Source organism: Sceloporus undulatus, chromosome 7 (assembly GCF_019175285.1).
Source record: "Sceloporus undulatus isolate JIND9_A2432 ecotype Alabama chromosome 7, SceUnd_v1.1, whole genome shotgun sequence".
Classification (NCBI taxonomy): domain Eukaryota; kingdom Metazoa; phylum Chordata; class Lepidosauria; order Squamata; family Phrynosomatidae; genus Sceloporus; species Sceloporus undulatus.
In genome coordinates this window covers 11,063,966-11,083,390 of record NC_056528.1, presented here as the reverse complement: position 1 = coordinate 11,083,390, position 19,425 = coordinate 11,063,966, and the positions used below count along the sequence as shown (strand labels likewise).

The 19,425-nt window shown below is 46.4% G+C and overlaps 1 protein-coding gene across 4 annotated transcripts in view; it reads right to left on the bottom strand.

Moving 5' to 3' along the window:
- PLEKHG5 (pleckstrin homology and RhoGEF domain containing G5) overlaps window positions 1–19,425 on the bottom strand; it is a 60,328-nt gene that overhangs the window by 15,715 nt on the left and 25,188 nt on the right. For 2 of the 4 annotated variants that reach the window (XM_042477906.1, XM_042477905.1), the window contains exons 3-8: window positions 5,842–5,971; window positions 5,613–5,715; window positions 5,024–5,084; window positions 4,372–4,463; window positions 3,850–3,986; window positions 3,108–3,274 (exon numbers count right to left, since the gene is read on the bottom strand). In XM_042477906.1, the coding sequence (XP_042333840.1) occupies window positions 3,108–3,274; window positions 3,850–3,986; window positions 4,372–4,463; window positions 5,024–5,084; window positions 5,613–5,715; window positions 5,842–5,884 (603 nt within the window). In that variant the 5' untranslated portion in view covers window positions 5,885–5,971. Of the gene's footprint in view, window positions 1–3,107; window positions 3,275–3,849; window positions 3,987–4,371; window positions 4,464–5,023; window positions 5,085–5,612; window positions 5,716–5,841; window positions 5,972–10,767; window positions 11,041–16,117; window positions 16,421–19,425 lie in introns of those variants that run through there. The other 2 variants (XM_042477907.1, XM_042477908.1) reach the window with 2 other exon arrangements.

The window sequence follows — 19,425 nt, the reverse complement described above, 5'->3', positions numbered from 1 at the left end:
GGTCTTCCTCCTGGAGCTCAGGTGTGGCATCGCTCCTGGCCTGAACAGAGAGAGCCACCTGGCACAGATGGCTACCTGTGCAAGGCCACATTAAAGGGAAAAGAAGTCCTTTCTGAGAGCCATTCCACAAACCACTGGCAAGCATTCAGCAACTCCAAAACCAGAGTCTAACTGGCTGGAATGAAAGAGGAAGGAAGGACTAGCAATGGAAAGGCAGGCAGGTAGCAAAAATACAAAGGTGTCCATTTTGAAACTGGCCAAAAATAAGGGCTGTACTCAGATCCAGAGGCTCCGCAGATTTTTCTTCCTTGGTTGGCAGAAGCTGGGTGGATCCAGGTTTGACTCTCACCTTTGATACCTGCCTCTTGGCACAAAGGTTGGCACACCTGCCGCAGTTCCTGTTTATCATGGGAAGCCTGGACTGTGGCTCCCAGAGCGCACACCTGCCACCTGTCCTGAGTTAGTGGGGAAAGTCCCCATGAATCCTCTGCAGTCGCACTTTGGAAGTGTTGGGAAATGGGTCCCCTCCAAAGCAGCCCACCCTTTGCAGGCGGTGGAGCAATTTTCAAACAGTTAAGGCCAGCTGATTAACCACAGAGTAATCAGCGCATAATTCACTTATGGAATTTGAAACCCAGAGGCTCCCACACACACAACCGTGCCAATCCTGATTCAGCATGAAATGGGAAGCTGGGGTTAACATGGAGGAGGAATCCTGCCACACCTTTAATAATAATAATAACAACAACAACAACAACAACAACAACAACAACATTTATTTGTGTTACCCCACCTCTCCCGATGGATCGAAGCGGGGTTACAGACTACTAAAATCAGAATACATACAACAATCTTATAAAATACGAAGAATAAATATAACATTAATAGCTTATCAAACCATCAGACATCCGGGGCAAGGGAAGAATATTGTTGTCAGACAGGCAGATTGGTTATCACTCCTCGGGAGGGAAAGCTAGTGAAAGAGCACAGTTTTAAGTCTCTTTTTAAATGTTTCCAAGGGGGTCGTGAAATGGAGCTAGTCAGGAAGACTGTTCCACAACCTCAGGGCCATTATTGTAAAGGCCTTTTGAGATGAGGAAACATATTTGGAAGATGGTGTTTCCAACAGATTCTTCCCAGATGTTCGGAGTGTGCGGGGCGGATTATATGGGGAGATGTGGTCCCTCAAGTAACTCAGACCCAAGCCATGTAGGGCTTTATAGGTGATAACCAACACCTTGTATTGTGCCCGGAAGCGAATGGGCAGCCAGTGAAGATCTTTCAGCTTAGGTGTTATATGGTCAAACCTAGATGTACCGGTGACCAGTCTGGCTGCCATATTTTGTACTAACTGAAGCTTCTGGGCTTAGTACAAGGGTAGCTCCATGTAGAGCACATTACAGAAATCTAAGCGAGAAGGTACCAGAGCAGGTACCACTGTTTCAAGGTTCCTTTGGCCCAGGTAGGGTCGCAGCTGGCGTATCAACCGAAGCTGATAGCAAGCACTTCTGACCATCGCATCTACTTGAGATGTCAACTGCAGGGACGGGTCCAGAAGTACTCTTAAACTGCGAACTTCATCCTTTGGGGAAGTGTGACCCCATTCAGGACAGGTGGATAAATTTCCTTCCCCGGGCCTGGCGAACCTATCACCAGTACTTCCGTTTTCTCTGGATTCAGGCTGAGTTTGTTTTCCCTCATCCAGCCCATTACCGACTCCAGACAGGCATTCAGGGGAGAGATGCCATCCTTAGTCACTGCATCAGTCAGAGACACAGAGAAACATATTTGGGTGTCATCAGCGTACTGATGCCTCCGGATGATCTCTCCCAGTGGTTTCATGTAAATGTTAAACAAAGTGGGGGACAAAATAGCTCCCTGAGGGACGCCAGATGTCAGCTCCCTCTTGGAGGAGCAAGTGTACCCCAACTGCACCATCTGGAATCTGCCCGAGAGATAGGATTGGAACCACTGAAGCGCAGTGCCCCCGATACCTAATTCCCTCAGGCGTTCCAGAAGGACACCATGGTCAATGGTATCGAAAGCCGCTGAGATTCCAAGATGTCTTTATGACATCTTGTTTGTTTCAGTATGAGCTTTTGGGGGTATTAATCCACTTCTTCATTTGCGTCTGCAGTTAGTCTCCAAGGGGATGCTGGAGAAGATTGCCTCTGAGGGTTCCTTCCATGTCTGTGATTCTATGATTCCTTTTGGGTCCCCTCCATAAAGCCTAAAGGCTGCCCTGGGTGCAAGGCACACAGACCCATCCTCAGGGCTCCAGATATGTTCTCCCTCTTTCATTTCTCCTTTCTGGTCCCTTCAGCCTACTTTGGCTCAGTCCCACCATGTGATCCGATAAGCCCCACACCTCCTGGGGCTGTCCTCCCTCTGACCTGATCCCATTAAGGCTCCTGTCCAGGTCACTCGCCTCTGTGATAACAGCATTGTCGCCAGCACACAAAGGACATGCATCCCTCGTCCCATGGATAAGTCCATAGCTGATCAGCCGTGGCTCTTAGTGGCTCCCAAGTCTGTGGGAAAGTGGTCTTTGAAAAGGAAACCCATTATTTCAATGGCTGTAATCTAGATGGGACTATTGGCTCCAAGCCATAGTTTCCATCTCTTGTATACATTAATAGTCATTACTGCTGTTGTTGCTGCATGCCTCCAAGCCATTTGCAACATATGGCAACCCTAAGGGCTTTCTTGGCAATTTTCTTCTGAGGGGGTTTGCCATTGCCATTATTTGAGGCTGAGAAACTATGACTTGTCTGGGTAAAAATAAAAATCAGTTCCAGTCCTGGAATGGCCCTGGAATGTTGCTGAGTGCCTTCAAGTCATTTCCAACTTATAGCGACCCCAAATTAATTGGGGAGCCTTGCTGGGGACAGTGGAAGCGTGACACTGTAGTCCTTGCTAACCCAAATCTTCCACTCTGCAAGGACATCCTGACACACTAGTCAAGGCGCATTTAGTCACCATCCCACTTATTTTAGGGGTTCCATTTCAGAACCCCGCTCCATTTTCTGAACCCCAACCATCTTAGAAGTCATCACTTTCTGAAATAGGGCCAACTCGCCCGCAAAACACCACCACCATCTATTTACCAGGATGTCGGTATTCTCCCTCCGGAAGGAGACCTGTTCCAGCCGGTCCAGAGAAGGGGTGCAGGGGAAGGACGGGGGTCCGATGCCCGGGGGCCGCAGGATGGGCAGGCTGAGCGACCTGAAGTCCTTCATGGCCTGCTCCACTTTCAGCTCATCCCCTGGTTTGGCTGTAAGGAAGAGCAGAAATCATGATATAGCTCAGACCCCAGGGAAACCATTCCCAAACAGACCTGGCTGGGGGGCAACTTTCCATTCTTTGCATGTAGGGCTTGGAAAAATATCCCCCCCCCCCCCAAGAATATGGGAGACCTTTAGTCTTAAAAAAGGAACTGTTTCTAAATAGGAATCTCAAAAATGGAATTCTTCCAAACTCTAGTGGCCAACTCGAGTGAGGGATTCTGGGAAGATGTAGTTCCCTCAAAAAAAGTAACTTTCTCAAGCTGCAGCTGGCATTTCTTGGTGCATCTGTCCTGTTCTGAGAAGCTTTACAAACTTAACCTTCCAACAACTCTTATGGAGAAATGTTTGAGGTCAACCAGATTCCTTACCAATTGAGATCCCAAACTAAATCTTAAGTTTAAACATCCTTACATATATATAAATTAAAATGATGTTAAGGTACCATTATTTCCTTTCTTTAAATTTAAAAATGCCTGGCTTTATAGCAGTTCATTTATGTGCAACTTCTCAGCTGGACTCAAATCTTTGCCCAAAGAAGGGGTACATCCACACAGCCGCCTACCTTTGACCCTCAGGTAGTGTCCCCCAAAGCGGTACGCCTCAAAGTTGAGCGAAAGCGGGGTGTTGGACTGGTCCAAGTAAATGTCCACTTTGGCCAAGTCAATGCCTTTCCTCTCAAACACTGGGAGCAGCACTTCACTGGGTTGGGAGAAGAGAGAAAAGGAAGGAAAAAAGCAGGGAAGATCAAGACAGGACTCCCATAGATATGTGGGATCAGGTGGGCAAGGCTGCTGCACATAGCACAATCTCCAGGGCCACATTTTGCCAGGAGACTCCCAAACTACAGGCTGGGTCTGTACCAACAAGGGACCAAGGCTGGTTAAACATGCATGGAGAACATGGACACCCTGCATTCAGCAGATCTGAACTCATGCACTCGGGTGCATTAATGCGCATCAGGCAAGGAGCCTTTTGGATTACAATGCTGGGCGACACTGGGAGTTATAGTCCCCCCCAAAGAAACTTTTCCAAAGTCTGATTGAAGCACCGGTGTCTACCAAGCCTATGTACACACATGCCTTACCCCAGGGACTTCTTCTTCATGGCCGGCACGATCTCTGTCTCAACGTCCATGTTAAAATCAAACTTCAAGGTGAAGCATTCCTTGCTGGGATCCTGCAAGAGAAACACAGGTGTGTGGGCATTTTAAAATAAATTGTTCCTGGGTGCCAGTTTTCCCAGTCACAAGGACATGTCCATCCTGACATTCAGACTGTGATGAAAATGGTTTGCTTTTTTTAAAGGAGGAAGTCAATACTGAGCAATAAATACATTTGCACATATCAGCATCCAAGCAATGTTTTTTTCCTTTCATTATCCTTATCCTGCCAGCTACCAGGAAATACCTGAATTAAAATGAAGGAAAATTCCTAGCGCAATTCTCAAAGCTTATGAAAGAATTGTTTAAAAAATGCAACTGATTTGGGATTGCAAAAGATACCTAGCTTGGAGGGGTGGGTGGGGGGTATTTTTGTTCTGCAGTAACTTGCAAAAGGCAAAGGGCTAAAAATGGCATGGTTCAGTGATTAAACTGGATGTGTCCAATTTTTATTTTTTGGTCAAAAGCTGAGCCTGGGGGGGTCCATTTAGGCATGCAACTATTACTTTTAAATGTCTTGCCAGGAGGGCCATTGAGAGAAAGGAAGATGTGGGGAATGAGCACCCAGCCTCCTTACATCGGTGTGTCTCCTCCTGGCTTTCTTCTTGGGAAGCTTCAGCGCTGAGCTTTTCCTGTCCCTGGAAAGACAGACAAACAGTCAGATGGGGGCTAAAAGGAGAATATTCCACAGCCCACTTTGCAATCCCTGCAATTTAGCCAACCCTCCCATTATGGCTCTTGGGGGAAAAGGCAGGAGACATTTCCTCCTTAACAATCCAGCCAAGAAAGATCCACTCCCAGATGGTGCAAATATGCAACTAAAACTGATATTTTTTTGGTCTTTCCTTTTTGCTCTATCCCACTTGTTTTGCTTTTTTTGTTCCATCTACTGAGATGCAGACCCCAGGAACTGATCTGACAGTGAGTCTGAAAAACCTTCCCTACCTTTGATTTACATGGTTTTGCAAAAGTGTACACCTGAATAGTGAATCACCCAGTAAATCATGTGCATGGTTCACATCTGGGCAATGCTATGGTTGATGGAGGAGGGAAAAGTACTGTCCCCTGCATTCAGAAAACTAGCTTTTCAGGGAATAGGCTTCGCTGAAACCTTCTCACCTGAAGCACTAGTTTCCTACCTGAGAGGAGTTATCTTCCATACTCACCCTTTTCCATCGATCAGACCTTCCTCCTCCTCATCCATGTCTGAGGCAGGGCTGGTCCGTGGCGGACACGACCGAGTGGAGACATTTCGTGCCAGGATTGAACCTGAAAAGTAGAAGCATTCAGGTCACTTGAGAGCATCAAGAGTCCCTGATCTCCAAGATAGGATGCAATGCCCTTGCTGTGTAACCACCATCACCATCATCATCCCCAATCCCTGGCATCCCTCACCTTGCGGAGGAAGGTCGAAGCGGATGTGGCGATCAAAGTGCATGGCGCTGTGGAAGCGTCCGTCGCACGCCTCACACAAGTGCAAAGGGGCTGCGTTGTTCAGCTGCTGGCACTCGACGTGGTGGCATACCTGGGGAGAAAGACAATGGAGGAGAGAAGGAGAGGAACACAGAAAGTCACCAGTTTGTCTCAAGATGATGGAAAAGGGGAGGATTTTGATTTTTAGAAAGGAACTGGGAGGGGAGCCACATGCACTGAAGTTATTTCTTCTCTCCAGTTTTCCATGCCCTCCTTTGGAAATGCATTCTTTGCCCCACAGAGAGAGAGATAAACCAATCTATGTTTTGGCATTAATTTTTCATGTGAACCAAGCTGGGGGAAATACCTCTTTTTTGGACTATAAAGTTTCTCTTTCGCAGCTTACCACTCCCAAAGTCCCCCATCCAGTGCCAGTCATCCAAAAAAGGTACTTTCCCCCCAACTCTAGTCCTATGAGAGGAGACATGCTTCCTCCACTTCAGGAAAACAGCCAAGTCTCAAAATCCAAGAGACTGCATCACACACAGTTGTCCCATGTTTAGATTGTGGTCTAATAGGACCCCTGGCTACTTTTTGCATGCTCTGCTTTCAAGGTGCCCCTCATCCCATATTTGTGCGTTTCATTTTTCCTGCCTTGGATGCAGTACCCTTGCATTTATCCTTGTTGGAATTCATTTTGTGAGTTTTGGCCCAGCTCTCCAGTCTGTCGAGGTCGTTTTCAATTCTGATCCTGTCTTCTGTGCTTTTAGCTACCCCCCATAAACATTCGGAGTCATCTACAATTTTGATAAACTTGCCTCCTAGTCCATCATCAAAGTCATTAATAAAGATGTTAAACAACACTGTGTCCAGAACAGAACCGTGAGGCACTCCATTTCTCTCCAGCATAAAGAGCAACCATTGCTAAGTAATTTCAGTATACAGTATTCAGTCCAGCAAACATTTACAGACCCACCTAACAGTAGTATTGTCAGTTCACCAGCCTGCCTGCAAGAATATCATGGGGGGCTGTATCAATGTATCCTATCTATCTATCTAATCTAATCTAATCTATCCATGCACATGCATGCACACACAGACACATGAATATATATACACACTTTACAATACCAAACCAAAATAATACTATTCAATACCCTTTAGTTGCATGTCCCATTGCAATGTACCAGCAGTTGGAAAACAGATCCAAATTCCAGGCTTTTCTACAGCACATTTGTTTAGACCGCGACTCATAATTGAACATGCACTTTCCACAGTTCAGTCCCCTTCCACTTTATTGTATCACACAGCAAGGCCCAGTGGTTTGACCAGCACATGCCTGGCTCTCCCTATGCGCCAAGAACCCATGCTCCCTTAGCCCTTCCAGACCTCCATTCCCCACTGGAGAAGGACCTCCATCTTGCACACCTCCTTTGCTGCTGCATTTGTTCCTCCTGGTAGTAATAATGCCTTGATCCTGAGGTGCACGGAGGGGTCCTGAGCCCGCCTCGATGTCCGCAGATGAGGATGTTGGCTCAGTCCAAGCCGGCTGTGGCTCTCCCTCGCAAGGCAAAGGAAATCAGTGTCTGCGGGAAAACAATGCGCCAGCAGCCACAGCGTTTCCTCCGATTGTGAGCTGTAAGTTGGGTCAGTCCCAGAAGTCATGGAGACATATCCAGTCTCCCCAGCAAAGAGAGAACTATTTTTAACAAGCAACAAAAGCACCATTGGCTGCCGGTCTGTTGTTTTCCAAGCACAATTCAAAATGCTAGTTGTGACCTATAAAGGGCTATATAGGCTCAGGTCCAAGATTGTATTCCCAAATACAAGTCTGTCTGAGATCCCTTGGGAGATCCTTCTCTTTGTCCCTTCAAACTCACAGATATATGGAAATGTGGGAGACAGGGCCTTTTTGGTGGCTGCGCCCCAGCAATGAAACTCCTTTCCCAATCAAGTCAGAACCAAACTCTCCAAATATCCCGATTTGGAAAGATCAATACTGATGAATCCACTTCCATCCCGCTTTTTCAGCTGCTTTTAAAATGTCTCGGTGTCTGTCTTCTTCCTCCCATTTTCCCCCTTTTGTCCTCAGCTGACTTCAACTGCTGCAACCTGAATTCGCCTGACCTACCTCACAGGGCTGTTGCAAACCCTCCAAGGTTTCACAGATGAAAACCAGGAAACGTATGGGCAGGAAATGTCAGAGTTTGGTCAAGACGGCAAAAGTTGTGAATGAGGAAGGACAGACAAGCTAGGAAAGGATGCAGCAGTTTGCTTTTGCCTGAACCTCCTGGAAAGGGCGAGAGCCCATCCCTTCTTCTATTCTTTCCCCTGCAAAGTTCACCGAGTGCAAATTATGTCTGCACTTTGAACTCAAGTTTGCAACTACTGATGTAAGCTGGGGACAAAGGGGAAAACGAGAGAAGGAGAGAGAAACTGGGACATTTTGAAACCATATGAAAAAGTTGGATAGCATGGGGTTGATAACAACAACAACAACAACAACAACAACAACAAGAAGGAGCGTCCTGCCAAATTGAGATTACATTAGGAACTCCCCAAGAAAACACCAGAAATCAAAATATAAGATAGAAAAATGATTGACAGAACCGGCAGAGGGCAGCGCAAGGCAACCCAGTGAAAAAGGCCTTTGCTAAAGCTAACGCCAGTCATTAAAAAGCATCCACTAATAGATTCTCATCTTTGCTATTCAATTTTGAAGGTGACTTTGTGAATTTCAGAACAACGCCCGTCCCTATTCTAAAATACAAAACTTGGCTTCCTGATCTGAAAGGTGAGTGCTTTTGGGGGGGGGGGCTTTTTGCTGCTGTTTTGGGGTACTAGGAGGATCAACGCTGAATTCATATGGAGCTATCTCCCCATTGAAGTATCTCTTGTGAGGTTCAGTAATTGGCACAATTTTGGAGCAATATCTTCCAAGATGCCTCTCCTTTTGGCCCTCGATATGCCCAGGCACACATCATAGTTCTGGCTCCACCCAAAATTTCTCCAGAACTGATTTTGTGCAAATACATCCTGAAAACGTTGTCACAACAGAGACCTTGCAGAGACGCAGCAAAGTCCCTCTGTGTGGTTTTTAAGATAAATTAAATCAGGGCAAGGCTGCTTCTTCATGGGAAACTATGTCTCAGCGATGATCACTTGGAAGAAACGACAGATGAAAATAACTGCAGACATGGAGCAGAACCGATGGAACGTTTGGCAATACCACAACTTGACAAAGCGAGTGTGGAAACCAGCATCCAGGGCCCTGAGAGTCCCAACTTGCACCATCCAGTTTTAAAAGCCAGGCTCCAGCCTTTAAAGGATGTTGGAAATTGTGACAGAGGGCAAAAAGTCAATAGCCAGAGAGGGCTGAAAGGCCATTTCCAGTCCATCAGGTGATAGGTCTTTTTGTCCCCAGAAGCAAAATGGAATATTCAAAACAAGTGTCATATGCAAACTCTATATTTGTATAATACATCTGCAGCTTTTCCTGACACATTTCATGGTGTATTGCTTTACCTTTCCTAGGTAAGTTCTCTTCTTCCTGGGACCTACAATTGCATCCTCAAATGCAGGAGCTATGGCAGCAGTTTTAAAGGTTTTGCACAGAATTATAGGCAAAGAGTGTTGCTGATTTCCCCGTCTTTCCAAAAAAATCCCAAAAGGCACCCAAATATTTCCATGAGGAGCCAGCCACACAATTCCTCTGGAGCAGATTAAATTCTCCGGATGCAAAATATTACTAGCAGCAAGAAAGGGGAGAACAGTCGAAAATCATGTTTTAGAAAATCTCAACTGGCAAGAATTTCTCTTGAGAGGAAGCCTGGACCGATGAGAATCGTCACGGTTTGAGATTTGTACTATGCAAAATGGACACACCTCTGTGCAGAAAACAACATTTCTCACAGCAATCTCCTATTCTTTGGAGAAAACAGGGGGGTTTTCTGCACATTCTTTGCTGCCCAGAACATGCGCAGAAAAGGCTGTTTTCTGTGCAAAACGAATACACAATCACATTATTATGATTATTATTTAACAGAATGACTCCCAAACTGCATCTGTGTTTATGAGTAACCCTGTTGGCCATACGGCAAAATACGACTGACTCCAAAATCGACAAAAACGCAATTCCTAACTCCACAACCTGCAAATAGTCTTTGAAAACGATGCAGTTTTGTAATATTTTTTTTCGCAGTGAGGAGAAAATCACAAAAATTACCCATTGCTTACTTTGAGGAGGTACTGGCCAAAGAAGTACACCTCCAAACCAAAGTCCAGCTTTGTCCATAGGGAGTCTCTCTGCAAGTGACCCCTGGGCAACCATCAAGGGCCGAGCTGCAAGCCATCCATCCATCCATAGATCCAGCCAGCCAGCCATCCAAAAACCTGCTCAAACCCTGGCACTGCTTCTGGGGCTTGCTTTGCCGCCGGAAGTGAGCATCATGCCAATATTTCCAGCCTCCTCCATAGTCGTACTGTATATCTCAGGTGCTCTGAAGGAAACCCAGCCGGAAAAGCCACAGGGAAGGAACAAAGGAGGCAAAGCAGGTGTCAACTGGGGGCAGATGGAGGCCTGGAAAGGCTTGGGGAAAGGGGGGCAAGGAAGGGCAGGGTGGGCAGGGGGCTCTTCTTTGGGGAAGGGGGGCAAAGATGGCAGGAGAGGGGACCAACTTGACCCTTCCAGGAAGATGGAGGCCAAGGGAGGGGAAGGAGGAAGAGCACGGCAAGAGTGTCAGCCAAGGCAGCGCTCCAAGGCACTGCTGAATTTTTAACCGCAGCGCGGCCATCATGAAAGCTGAGACACGGGGCCTCCGAGGGAGACACCCAAACTGGGGCGTCTGGAAGCGGCCCGTTCACCGACTCATACCACCGCCACCGACCCTCCCTTGGCACCAGACTCACCCCTCTTTGGCCCCTGTGTGCCCCACTTTGGCCAAGGTCCAGAGCCAGGAGGGAAGCGGAGGAGGCCTCGTCGGAGCTGCGGAGGCTGCGTCTGGGTGATTGAAAGCTTTGGGTTCGGAAGGGTTTGGGGTGGAATCTCCAGAGCTGTGACAGAGCATTGACTCAGCAGGTGGGGCGCCTTTGGGGTTTGGCGTGAGTAAGGGCTCTGAGGCCGGACTGGCTGGAAACGACGGCTGGGGCAGAGGGCCACGGAGGTGTCTGCTGCAGGCCTGCCTCCTTCTTGCCAGGACTTGCCTGCCTCCAACTTGCCTCACTCCTCTCACCTGCCCCCTCCTTCTTCCGACAAGAGAAAGCTCCCAAAGGGAACCTAAGCCTCGGCTCCCAGGTGAGCAAAGCCCGGGCCAGGGCCATAGCACTCCGCGCATTAGGTTTCCAAGACCCAACACACAGAGACGCATGCATTCCTGCCGCCTGGTTACCTGCAAGCGGAGCAAAACTTGGAAATAACACACAACCAGCAACCAACAGTGGGCAGCCTGGAACGGCATTACAAAGGCATTAGCAAAAGGGCATTTGGAAAAGAAACATAACCAGGTTGCGACCATAAGTAGAGAGATCTTGTAGCACCTTTGAGACTAATAACTCTACTTCCTCAGGTGTGCAAGCTACTTTAATCATTACTTTCCAAAGTTACTTTTTAATGGTAGTTTAGGAGGCACTTCTGTCAGATTTGTTTAGCAACCTTAGAGGGTCTCCTTTTTAAACAGCCACAACAAACAAGACAATCCAGTGTGTTTGTGAGACAATGTGCCTCCCTCCCTTCTGGAAAACTGAAACAACTCTGAGCAAATGAGCAGCAAAGGTTCAATAAACCCCTTGGACTTCCTTGTTATTTGGAGGGACGGAAAAAGGAAGGAACCCCACAACAAATAACACAGCAAATTCCCTTTTAAACGTTGCAACATCATCCAATGAAGAGAAGCAGTAGAATTCAAAGATATAGCCATGTCAGTCTGTGAAATAAGTACATAGAGAGATCTTGCTGCACCTTTGAAACTAACTGAAAGAAAGAAGTTGGCAGCAGGAGCTTTTCTAGACTTGAGTCTACTTCCTCAGATGCATCACTTGCAGATTTGGAGGCGCTGCAGTTTTGCTGACCTGGGTTTTCCTGGGTATTTCCCAGGTCCTGCTCCGTGACTTGTTTGCCTCCGTGGCTGATGGCCCACACCTTCCCTCTTTACAGGAAATGTTGCGCCTGGTGACTCAAGGGAGGCGCATCGGAGGCAAGACACCCGTCGCGGAGGGTAAACAAAGGTGTCGGAGGGCCAGGAGGCCACGTGCCGCTTCCACACATGCACACACACACATAGAGAGACATGTAGTGTTTGTGCATCATCATCATCATCATCATCATCATCATCATCATCTTCCCCACCATGAGCCTGTCTCCTTCCTTGTGGTCATACCTCCAGGGATCCTTGCAACAAGTGGACTTTGTTGTGGAGCCCAGAGTGGAGTATAGTAATAACAGTTTGGAAAGGGAAGGATAATTCATGTTTTTGGGGGGGACAGAATTATTATTTGGGAGTAATGCCTCCGTTGTGTCCCCCATAGCTACACCTTTGTACAATTGCCTGCGATGTTCAGGACTGGGGTGAGTCAGGCTGCAACTTTTGAAACTTTGGCACCTGGATCGGACGCGTCGGGACAAGACTCCAAAACACGGAAAATGCCCTCAGGGTTTGGGTGACCCTGGACTTTTCCAGCCAAACGCAGTCATTTGGAGCCAGAAAGAGAGAGAGAGAGAGAGACAGCGTTTCTTAAATCAGGGAAGATAGCATCACTTGAACCCACAGCCCTGGCGTCAGGAAAAAGCAAACCGTGAGCTACCTATGGCCCCTGAAAAAAGGGTTGCTTTTTAAAATTAATTCTGTAATATTTCATAAAAACCTAGACAAAAGACACCAATACACACTTAAATACCACTAACGTATCCAAACGTTAAACGTTAAATGACTTCCCATTCTCTAATTTAATGGCTGTTTTCTTATACTCGCAGCCCTTTCAACTAGTTTAATATGGAAAAATAATCTACATAGTATTCTTCTGCTACCTGTAGACTTATTGTACTTAGAGTGTGTAAAAGCATAGAAAGAAAGAAAATACAAATCGTGCCAAGAAACCCTGTCAAAGTTCCCCCGTAGGGTTGCCCTAAGTCGGAAATGACTTGAAGGCACACAACAACAACAACATGCAGGTCAACATAATTCCACTGATATGAATTTTTATAGCCATAATTAATAACCATTATTATTATTATTATTATTATTATTATTATTATTATTATCCAGGAGGGGACCAAACTACCCAAAGTCCAGCAGATCAATATAATTCCTCTGATATGAATTCTTATAGCCACAATTTATAGTCATTTTTATTAATATTATTATTATTATTATGGGGGGAACCAAGCTACCCAAAGCCCTACAAATCAATATAATTCCATTGATTTTTATAGCCATAATTTATACTCTTATTATTATTATTATTAATATTATTAATATCTACCCAAAGCCCTGGAGTATTTGCAGATACAAGGGGCAGATACAAGCTCCTCCGCTCTTTGCCCCCCACTCAACCTGACCTCCCAGCGCGGCTGTTGCTCCTCCGCCAGATTGCGCATTGTGTGCGCTTTGTATTGTTGTTCTGGCGGGCCGTTGGTGAGCAAGGGAGGACCACCAGCGCCGCTCCAGAGATTTCTGGGCAATGTAATTAGAGGCACCGGACAAAGCGCCCTCTCGCTGCTAGAAGACAACGCGGATCCCCAATTAAAGAAAGTGGACTCTCTGCAAGGGTTTTATGCTCAACAGTCAACCAATTAAGCCTGTGCGCATTTGCATCCATGTGCGTGTTTATGCTTTGGGTGTATATCCAGGTACTGGTACATAATGTGTGCATGGAAGACCTAGGAGTTTATCATCCTGTGCAGAAACAGGATTAAAAAAACTCCCCAAAAGCCCTAAGACACATGTTAATGCAACATTAAACCACCTAGAAAGTTGTCAACACACAATTCTTTTTACTCTCAGGATTTTCTGGAAATAACAAGAATAGCATTTTGTCTACTTTCTAGCCGGGTTATTGCACCTTAACAGTCGCCTGAAAATCAGTTGCACTTTTGCATGCCTTTTCTACTTTCTGTCCAGGTTAATGTTGGGTTAACCTGGACGTCATCTGATAATACATTTTGTGGGTTTTTGTACTGGATGATAAACTCCATAATCTACACATACACAAATCCTACTTTTTAGGAGACGCACGCAAGGGCCACCAGACACAGCCTCCCCAAAGAGATATATCTGGCCAGGAACCCCAAGGTTTCCACCATAAACTGGAGTGGGCCTCAAGTCATTTAAACACAACCATTTCTGAACAATGGTATAAAATCATATAAAAAGAACAGCTATGCTTCTCTTCCAAGCCCTACCAGCCTCTCCTCAGTTAAAAGCCTAGGATTGTGGTATTAATTGTTGTTGTTGTGTGCCTTCGAGTCAAATTTTTGATTTATCCTATCATGAACCTATCATGCGGTTTTCTTGGCAAGATTTGCACAGAGGAGGTTTGCCATTCCTTTCCCTGAAGCTGAGAGAGCATGACTTGCTCAAAGTCACCCAGCGCTTTAGGGTCACTCAGATATATTATTATTATTATTATTATTATTATTATTATTATTATTATTATTATTACTACTACTACTCCATGCAAATCTATTCTCTCAGCCTCAGGGGAAGGCAATGCCAAAATCCCCTCTGACCAAACCTTGCCAAGAAAGACCCATGACAGGGTCACCTTATCGTCACCATCGTTCAGAAATGACTTCAAGTCACACAACAACAACACAACGGTATTAATTATGATTAATACATTTTGTCATTTTGACCAGGCCCTACTGATGTCCCAGTTTTCATCTGCAAGATGTTGGTGGACCCATGTGCCACCACAAACCCAAACAAAAAAGGATGCATCTGAGAGTTTGCTGACTGTGATTATCCCTGAGACCAAGGGAAAACACATCCACAGCAAAATGCCCTTGGAAAGCCTCATTTCTTTAAAAAAATCCCCTGTTCAACGGAGGCTTTTACTCCCAAACAGCGCAGGAGCCTTGTCCCAGGGAGCCACATTCCTCTTGTGCAAAAGCAAGCCCAGCGTTAGTCAAAACCTGGCACCAGGAATGCCACGGCTGTTGCCACTGTGTGAACCACAAACACAAGCACAAAGGCAGCCAGAGTGGTTCCAGGAAAGAGCAAGGGCAGTGGCACACAAAAGAAGACCCCAAATTGGGGGGAGGGGGAGAGGTTGTCCCATGCCTTCAAATGGACTTCAACTTATGGCGAGTCTCCCCTAGGGATTCCTTGGCTGGATTTCTCCAAGGGTGCCTTGCCACGGCTGTCCTCTAGTTATGGACCAGGCAGTTCATCTACCCAAAATCACCCCAGAGGTTTTCATGGCTGAGCAGGGATTCAAACACAGTCTCTTGGAGCAGCACTATGCCACACTGGCCCTGAAAAATAGGACCAGACACCTACCATTTCAGACCACTCACTCTCTGGCCCAAAACACACCAAATAACCCAGTTTGAGACTGCATTTAACTGCCCTGGCTCAATGCTAAGGAATTCCGGGAACTGTAGTTTTGTTAGACATTTAGACTTCTCTGTCTGTCGCCATAATAAACTACAATTCCCAGGATTCCCCAGCACTGAGCCAGGGCAGTCAAAGCAGTCTCAAACTGCACTATTTCTGAAGTGTGTTTTGGACCAATGTCTCCTTTCCTGAAGAAGACTCAGGCATCATCTCTGAAAACAACCATCATCACTCAGACCTGGATCTGTAAGGAAGCATCCCCATTGATCCCCGGCGGTACAACAACACCCCAAATCCACAAGTCAGCAATAGCTTTATCAGACCAACCAAAATGCACTACATACACATTGCATGTTGCAAGACAGAGAGACGATACAGGCTGTCAATCACTCGGTCGATCGATACATCATGCATCGCTTTACACTAAATGTGTTGCTTTGCAGTGCATCATGAGTTGCTTTGCGATCGATGAGTTGGCTTTGCAATAAATAAATGCGTTGGCTTTCCAAATTCTGGGGACAAAAAGTGGCTGCATCTCTCCAGAGAATGGGGAGCCTTGGCACTGAGATGCCTTCCATCTGATACTGTCAATTGCATGCCCAGCTATGGCTGCCCTATAGAAAACCCCAAATCCTCTATGCATGCACACGCACGCACACACACTCTTGCACACAAAATGCAGTTTCTTCGCTGGCCGAGAGACTCACCAACGGTTTGCTGTGGCCTCCCCTTCCCTCCCCGAAGGCTTTGAGATTGCCCAGCCGCTGCCTCATGCTCACATCCCAGGTGGCCGCTGTGACTGTGATGGTGCCGGGGCTGGCTCTCTACAAGCCCTCCTCTAAGTCCCAGGTGGCTTGGCCAAGGCAGGCCAAGGGTCCCAGAGGTTGCCTTCACTGGGAGAAAGACCCCTTGGAGCTCCATCATCCCCGGCTGGGAGCATCCTTGCCTCCTCTTCCTCCTCTTTCTGTCAAGCCAGACTCAGCCAGACAAAGCCATGTTCAGGCTCCAGACTCACAGCAGGCGCATGGGGAGGGCTGCCTGGGATCTACCATTCCTCTCCCAAGGAAGGGCAGCAGGCGCCTGGGATGTACCATTCGCTTCCAATGCTCTTGCAGGGCTGCAGCAAAGCCATGTGTCCAGTCCTCCTCTGGCCAAAAAGGGAGTAGGACCCTCTTTCGTGAAGGGCATCCCAAAGCCCCACAAATCCACTCTTAGGGGCTTTGGCTGTTTCTAAGCATGAGCACTTTTGGCCACAGCGCCATGGGACACCGTGAAGCCCCAAAGCAAAAGCACCTTTTTTCCAAAGCAAAAGCATTTTTGTGGAAGAGAAGCATGAAAAACCACACTGTTGTGTGACACAAAGAGGCAGCGATCCTCTGCAAAGGTTGCAAGAAACAGTTGCTTTCCAGTGCGCTAAAATGAAGATTTAATTCAAAGGTGGCAATCATATTATCACCTCTCAATCCATCTCTTCTCTGGGCTAAACAGCCCCCAGCTGCCAGGAGGATAAATAAATGTGTTTTTGTGGAAGAGAGAAGCATGAAAGCCATACTGTCCTCTGACATTATAGAAGGCTGTGATCCTCTGCAAAAGTTGCAAGAAACAGTTGCTTTCCAGTGTGCTAACAATGAAGATTTGATGTCTTACCCTTCAATTGTCTTGAATGTTCTGGGACTGTCCCAATTTATCTTTTAGTGTCCCCCTTTTTAAAAAGCTGTTTTTAAAATGTCCCTGTTTTTCTCTCCTCTTTCCCCTTTTGCCTCCATTTTCCTTCAATAACCTGAGATCCTGGGAAATCCTAGGAAATAATCTTTTCATAGGCAAAGTCTGGGCCTTTGCAGCTTTTTTACATGGAAGAAAAGGTGCCATTTCTTTATCGTTGTTGTTGGGACTCAAGGCAGTTTGCATGCAATAGATTTAAAACCGTATGATTTCCCAGGGAATGGCATTAACTCTTCATTGTCAGCACCCTGAAAAGTGACTGTTTCCTGCAACCTTTGCAGAGGATCACAGCCTTCTATAATGTCAGAGGACAGTATGGCTTTCATGCTTCTCTCTTCCACAAAAATATCTTTATTTAGCCTCCTGGCAGTTGGGGGATGTTTAGCCCGGAGAAGAGATGGCTTGAGAGGTGATAATACGACTGCCATCTTTGAATACCTGAAGACCTTTCCTGCAGAGGGTTAAAACTGCAAGAAAAGAGATTCCACGAAATATTAGGAAAATCTTGCTGGTGATAAGAGTGGAAGAGACTCCCTCAGAAAGCAATGGAAAGACTCTTTTATGGGAGGTTTCTAAGGACAGGTGAGATGGCCGCCTCTCTGGGCTGCTTTTGCTGTGGGTTCGAATCATAGAATCATAGAATCACAGAGTTGGAAGAGACCAGAAGGGCCCTGATCCAGTCCAACCCCATTCTTCTGCCATGCAGGAAATCACAATCAAAGCATCCCCATTGACAGATGGCCATCCAGCCTCTGCTTAAAGACCTCCAAGGCGGGAGATTAAACCACTCTCCGAGGTGGATTCTCTTTTCCTGCAGTTTGAATCCATTGTTCTGTGTTCTAGTCTCCGGAGCAGCAGAAAACAAGCTTGCTCCCTCCTCAATATGACATCCCTTCAAGTATTTAAACAGGGCTTTCATATCACCTCTTAACCTTCTCTTCTCCAGGCTAAACATCCCCAGCTCCCTGAGTCGTTTCTCATAGGACTTTATGGTTTCCAGACCCTTCACCATTTTAGTGGCCCTCCTCTGGACACAGGGCTCCAGTTTCTCAATGTCCTTTTTGAATTGTGGTGCCCAGAACTGGACACAATATTATTCCAGGTGGGGCCTGACCAGAGCAGAATAGAGTGGCACTATGACTTCCCTTCATCTAGACACTATACTTCTATTGATGCAGCCTAAAATCGCATTGGCCTTTTTAGCTGCCGCATCACACTGTTGACTCATGTTCAACTTGTGGTCTACTTGGACTCCTAGATCCCTTTCAGACGTAGTTTCATTCAGCCAGGTATCCCCCATAATCCTATATCTGTGCATTTCATTGTTCTGCCCTAAGTGCAGTACCTTACATTTCTCCGTGTTGAATTTCATTTTGTTAGCTTTGGTCCAGCTTTCTAGTCTATTCAGGTCATCTTGAACGTTGATCCTGTCCTCTGGAGTATTAGCTATTCCTCCTAATTTGGTCTCATCTGCAAATTTGATAAGTATGCCCCCAATTTTGTCCTCCTTCCGGCCTCATGATCCTATAATGTGACGCTGTCCTTTCGACGGCGCAAAAGAGCCCAGGGATGCCATCAATGAATGCTATTTATGAAAACCTCCTGGAGCCCAGAGCAACATCTGACTTTAAAGAAACATAAGATATCATTGGGATATCATCTTCTCACTTTCTGGGGTTCCCTCCAGTCTTGCTGGCATCAAAGCCTCAAAGAGGGAAAGACACAACGCCTATGGAGCCGAATTTGCTCCAGGGCTGACTCTGCACAACTTCTGCATTTGATGCCAGGTTTTTAACCCTGGAGCTGAAGAAAGAATGGGCTTTTCATCAAATTATGTCTCAGTTGCAGCCAAACAGGCCAAGTCAGTGGGACTAAACCGAGGTTTTTCACAGCCTTGCGCTGGTTCTCTCATGTATTTACTGCTGCTTCTGTTGTTGTTGTTGTTTGTCTGTGTTTGTAAACTACCTTTTCTGGGAAACAAGAGGGTTTGTGTATCTCTGTGCCTTCAAATCTCCTATTGACTTATATGGGGACCCCATGAATTTCACAGGGTTTTCTTAGGCAAGAAATCTCGAGAGATGCTTTTGCCAGTTCCTTCCTCTGAAAGACAGCCTAGGATTTGTTGAGGGTCTCCCATCCAAGGACTATCCAGGGCTGACCCTGCTTAGCTTCCAAGATCAGATAGTGAACTGATACTTTTAGGTTATATTATTGTTGTTGTTGTTGTTGTTAAGACTAGTCCTAAACAGAGCAAGGGCTCCTTGGACGTGGTTTTGCCAGTCCCTTCCTCTGA